Genomic DNA, 5,847 nt, shown 5'->3' with positions numbered 1-5,847 from the left:
CGGCACCCGAGGCAAGGGTACACTTCCGAGTGACGAGGTTCATCATGGAGGCAGGTAACCTTGGCGGGGAAGAAGTCAGGCCTTGCGTGGACGGGACGTGGAGGCCGGGGCCGCGGCGCTGCACCCTCACTGAGCCGGCCCTGGCCCGTCCTGGGAGGGCCAAGCCCGCGGGGCGCGGGCGACTTTGCGGGGTTCCGCTTCCCGGAGGAGGGGACTCGCGGGACACGGAGCTGGCGCGGCTGGGCAGAGGGGAGAGACTGGGCCCGAAACGGACCTCTGCCTTTCCGCCACGCCCTGTGTCCTGTGCTTTGAGCTGCGAGACAGACGCGGTCATTGTCATTTCACGACTGGACGAGCAGGCGCAGAGAGAGGACGTGGAAAGGAACTGGCCCCAGCTAAAAGGCCGCCGTGTCGGGGCGCCTGTAGATCGGTTGAGGGTACAGCGCCTTTGGGCACGCCTGTCTCCCAGCCCACAGGGACACTGTGTGGCACTTGGTCTCACCCGAGCCTTTCGGAGCACGTGCTTGGTGAGGTTCTTGACAAGCCGTGTTGGAGAGGTCCTGTCACACAGAGGATCCAGGGTACGGCTGACGTTTTGAACCCTGTCAGGGCGCCCACAGTGGCAAGGCGAGGCAATGAAACAGTCGGATTCGGGATTCCTGTGGAAACATTGTTTCGCCGTCAACTGTGTCTTCTTTAACTGGCAGACCGTTACTTCCCATCTTTGTTACTTTGTGTTCACTCTGAGAAAGAAGGGGTTGGGAGAGTCTGCTTTCAATTCCAGGTGAGCATAGTTTGGGGAAATGCCGTAGGACCATTAATCCCAGTAATCGGTACTTTCACTTTCTAAGAAGAGTTGCAGAGTGTATCGGGAAGCATGGCAGTGTCCCTTCAGATGCTCCAACCATCTGCTGGGAGGGTCCACGAAAGCCAGGGAAGCTTGCTGCCCTTTGCGGATTCGCTGTGTAGAACGAGACCTGAGGGGTCACGTGCAGCGGTCCCCTCTTACTGACATCTCTGGGCATGAGGGCTCCCATGTGGGACCTGTTGATGTAACATTTCCTTGAAATGCTAAAAGCTCTTTCGGTATCACTTTTGAAGGACTTCTTTATAAAATGTAGTGCACGTGCCTTTGCCCTCTGCGTGAGGCTGAATATTGGTCCTCCAGAGATTTCCCCATCCTTATTCTCGGAAACTGTGCCTGTTACCTCATGTAGCAAAAGATGTTTGGCAGGCGGGCTTCAGCATCTCGATATGGGGGAACTGTTCTGGATTACCAGGTGGGCCTGATATAATCATACCCGTCTTCAGAGAGAGAGAGAGAGAGACAGACAGACAGACAGAGACAGGCAGAGTGACAGGCAGAGAAGGCCACGTGATGATGGAGGCAGAGTTAAAAGTTGCTGCGTTGCTGGCTTTGAAGATGGAGGAAGGGGCTATGAGCCAAAGACTGCAGATGCCTCCAGAAGCTGGAAAGGGCAAAGAAATGATTCTCCTCTGGAGCTTCCGGAAGGAACCAGCCCTGCTTGCACTTTCACCTTAGCCCCCTAAGACTCATCTTAGAATTCTGCCCACCGGGAATGTAAGGGAAAAAAATGTGTTTCGTTTTAAGCCACTGAGTTTGTGGTAATTCATTGACGTAGCCCCAGGGAACTCATACACCTTTAGTAGCAGATGTTAAACATAATCTTAATGATTGATCGTTGGTCTCCACCTTCTTTTAGTCTATTGGATGCCATTTAATCTTGTTAACTCTGGTCACTTGTGAATTTGTTTTGGTTCTGTGACCCAATGCAGTGATTTCCTTAGGAGCTGCCTGGGGGGGGGGGGGGGGGGGGGGGGGGGGGGCGGGGCGGGGCTTAACCCCCTAAATCAAACTACCATGCTTAGGTTTTTGACTTTTGTCCCATTTTCAGTGTGTCGGTCGTCTCTTGGGCCTGGGCCTGGCTGTGGGCGTAGATGTTGCTTTTCTCCTGTTCTGCGTCTGGTTATCTTTGGCAGTCACCCTGCTTGCCTTTTTTTTTTTTCTTTGCCTTTTCTAACCTGCATAGTAGAAACCCAGTACTGAGTATAATCTTTAACCGTAACCTCAGGACTTCCGGTGTCTGATGCTGAGGCCTTTTTTCACTCCTGTCATCTTGGCAGGATTCTGGTTAGGCGAGGTATGGAAGCGGTAGTTATCTCTAGTTAAATACTTGCGAAGGTGAAAACAGATACACGACAGCGTGTGGTTCTTCCCAAGATGTTGTACAGAAGCCGAGACTCCAGGTGCTAACTGAGCAGCAGTCTGAAGCTTTGCTAGCGCGGTCTGCGGATCTGTAGCTTGGGTGTGACCTGGGGGCTTGATGGAAGAATGGAATCTGAAGAGCTACTTAAGCATTTGATTCCAAGCCTCAGGGGCTTGTTAGTCCATTAGAATCTGAGAAGCCTGGCTCTAAGCCCCTCAGTCACTGCCAGCTCGGATCTAAGCTCTTTGTCTGAGCTGGGCTGTGCACCCTTAAGGGTCTAACCCAGACACTTTCTTCACACTTCAGCAGGAAGTGAGGATCACTAGATTGAAATTTCTCTCGCCTGCTTTCTCTTGACAGGTGTCAAGCTAGGGATGCAGTCCATTCCCATCGCCACTGCTTGTACCATTTACCATAAATTCTTCTATGAGATCAACCTGGATGCCTATGACCCCTACTTAGTTGCCATGTCTTCCCTTTACTTGGCTGGCAAAGTAGAAGAGCAGCACTTACGTACTCGTGACATTATCAACGTGTCAAACAGGTAACGAACTACTTCTGTGCCCAGGCATTTGGGAGGACTTCCTGGTGTCTACCCAAATGGGAGGGCAGAGAAGGATCCCACTAGGCCCTGCCCTCTAGGTGCTAGTAGTCGAGCTCAGAAGAAAATATCGAGGTGGCCTTAAACCAGGGCTGGAAGCACGAGCAGCGAAGGTGGGAATGAGCCTGGTGTCAGAAGCCCAGCATAGGGGGTCTGTGGGGGAAGAAGCTTGGATAAGATTATGGGAAGCCTCAAAGACCAGATGGAGTGGGGAGAGGGGCGGGTTTAAGAGTCCTCAGTGTCACGGTGTGTGCGAGGGGCATGGCTGGAGCACAGGGATCTTGGAAACGTGTGTCAAAGAAGATTCATCTGGAGTCTTGGACAGGACAGAGTGAACCAGTTAGGTTCTGGGGGCCCAATAGATCGGCCCGTCATGCAGGCAAGGGCAGGGACCCAGCCGGACCATCGTCTTATTTAGATGGTGAGGGAAACCCAGTCAGAGTTGCTAAGGAGCCTCTCTGGCCTGTTGTGGGCACCGTGGTCAGTGGGCGGCACCTCTGGGCCCAACAACTGTGTTCCCATTGGGAGAGGCTGTAGGGGTCCTGCCAGCTGGGCAGGCTGCGCTCAGGCCTGTGGGCCTGAGAGAAAGGGATTTATGGAAAGTTACTGACTGGCAGTGCATCATAGCCTTTCCAGGAACTCTAATCATTAGGAAAGAGAACTATTTTGGGATGTTTCTCTTTTAATAAACAAGCAGCGGAAAAAAACACTCCCCACCCCCTGAGCTTGACAGGTTCATGGTGTACCCCAAAAGACTAAGAAAAACACGAGAGGGAAGTGGGGGGGGTGTGGCTGGAGTCCATCCATAATTGCCAGGTTCCCAGCAGGGAGGACCGACAGAAGGGAATATTGTATGGATCGCTAATTAGATGTAGGCCCCCTGGGTGGGGTTCTGTGGGAAATTGGAAAATAAGTCAGGAGCTAGGAAGGGTGAGTCATCGGCAGAGTTTTGGTTACTTGAGTGTGAATCCTTTTCTCATACATCTTGGTGATCATGCGTACGTGGGAGTGCTGTGGATGTATACGGTGTAAAAAAGTATAGAAAAGATCTGGAAAGAAGGAAAGATAATCTGAGAAATATAAAGCTGAAATACATTTACTCTTCTGAATACATCATCCCCGTGATATCTTTAAAGACCTTCTTTGGGTCCAGAGTGAGAGCCGCGGGCATTGCCATTCCAGGCGATAAAGACCTTGGCCTGCTAGAGCTTCCAGCCCCTCTGGAGCCATTGGGACAGCCCATTGGAGCTAAAACTAGAAACTGGCTTCTTTCTTTCATCGGTTACTCTTTTTATCCTGTCTATGACATATGTAGATGAAGAATGATTTATAAAAAATGTAAGTAGAACGGCACTGTGTTAATCTAAGGCAGAAGGACATTGGGGTTTGTATCTGGACATCATGTGGCTTCAGGGCCTCCTCAGGGCCACTTTCCTGGCTGCCGTAACCATTGTCACTTCTCCGCTAGGTACTTTCACCCGGGCAGTGAGCCCCTGGAGTTGGACGCCCACTTCTGGGCGCTGCGGGACAGCATTGTGCAGTGTGAGCTCCTCGTGCTGAGGGTTCTGCGTTTCCAAGTCTCCTTTCAACACCCCCACAAGGTACGAACCTCTTTGTCCTTTATACCCAAAGCGTACCCATCCAATCCTTGATTGCACTTGGGGGACATAGGGAGAGCAGGGCCACAGCTGGGCGCTGGGGCTTCTGACTGCACACAGTGACCGGCTCAGGTGACCCCTCCTGTCCATTGTCGGAGTTTTCTAAGGCTCTGCCTTTTTGCCTGCTTGGCTGTGGCCACAAGCCTGGATCTATGGGACCCTCTGAAGCCCTTGCAGATTCCGTGACCCATGTAGATTGTGTGCTCAGTGAGCCACAGGGCAACAGGATTGGGTTCGTGACCCGTCAGAGTCCCTGTCCCTGAGGGTTGCTGCTCTGCATCGGAGCTTACCTCGGCTCAGTGGGGCTTAGAAACCCATGAGAAAAACCGAGTCACTCAGATGAAGTGGCACATTTTTGACTGCTAGGAACACGTAAGTCCCGATGGGAGAACTGTTTCAAACGGCAGCAAAAGGGACACGTGAAACCCTTAGGGCCCTTGGAAGGGTGGCCTGCAGAGAGGGATGGGTCGCGGGGGGGGGGTTGCAGATTGCGACGTGGGGCTCTGTGCCAGGATTTTGTTTCTTTTTAATTGAAATTTTTACTGAGGTAAGTATAGATTGACAAGCAGTCGGAGGAAATAACACAGAGATCCCATTTGGGGAGGAGACTTCGCCCAGTCTCCCCGAATGGAACCATTCGAGTGGAACCATTTTGTAAGACGAATACAAGGTAGGAGTCAGGGTGTCGGTGTCGCCGCAGCGCCCCTGCTTCTCGGCGTTACCTGATCTTTACTTGTACTGCACTAGTGCTATACGATCTATTTTTATCACTTGTGCGCCTTTACATGTTCACCACCCCAGTTAGATATAAAACTCCATCGCCACACTGGTCCCTCGTGTTACCCTTTTTACAATCCCACCCCACCCTTCCCAACTGCCTCCCTACTCCTGGAGACCCCTGGCGGCGATTTCGAAGCAGCTGTGTTATTGTTATCATTGCGGTCGGCTTCATGCAGAGGCGAGGCAGGCGCGCCCCGGCCCTGTGGGGCAGTCACAGAGCTGAGTCTGGAGAGCGGGCCCTGGTGCGACCCTCGAGCCTCGGCCTTCCCCTTCCGTCCGGGTTTGGGCAGGCGTAAAGTGGCGGGTGAATCCCCTCCAACGAGGGTGCTGGAAGCCCACGCACGTGTGTTCACGCATGTCAGCCGGGCTCACCGGTGTGTTCAGTTGAGTGGGAGGTTCCGGCAAAGCAGCCGTCTTCCCAGAGCGGGAGCTGACAGCTCAGCTGGAAGGTTATTCATGAAGAGTTTACAGCCATCGGCACCACTACAGAATGCGATCACCTGTCTCTGGTCCCCCTGAAAAGAGGCGTCCTGTCACCGGCTGGCCCCTAGCCTCAGGCGGGACACATGGGCACCATGTT

General features: G+C 52.9%; 1 protein-coding gene across 1 annotated transcript in view; it reads left to right on the top strand.

Annotated features, from left to right (window-relative positions):
• The first annotated feature begins 6 nt into the window (after positions 1-6).
• The window catches only part of CCNQ (cyclin Q), a 10,688-nt gene continuing 4,847 nt past the window's right edge, over positions 7-5,847 (top strand). Inside the window, exons 1-3 of the mRNA XM_011375586.2 lie at positions 7-54; positions 2,589-2,772; positions 4,298-4,430. Coding sequence (XP_011373888.2) covers positions 45-54; positions 2,589-2,772; positions 4,298-4,430 — 327 coding nt within the window. The 5' untranslated portion in view covers positions 7-44. The remainder of the gene's footprint in view (positions 55-2,588; positions 2,773-4,297; positions 4,431-5,847) is intronic.

Source organism: Pteropus vampyrus, unplaced genomic scaffold (genome assembly GCF_000151845.1).
Source record: "Pteropus vampyrus isolate Shadow unplaced genomic scaffold, Pvam_2.0 Scaffold275, whole genome shotgun sequence".
In the NCBI taxonomy this organism is placed as follows: domain Eukaryota; kingdom Metazoa; phylum Chordata; class Mammalia; order Chiroptera; family Pteropodidae; genus Pteropus; species Pteropus vampyrus.
The sequence above is the reverse complement of the archived record's forward strand: the minus strand, read 5'-3'. Positions and strand labels throughout refer to the sequence as shown.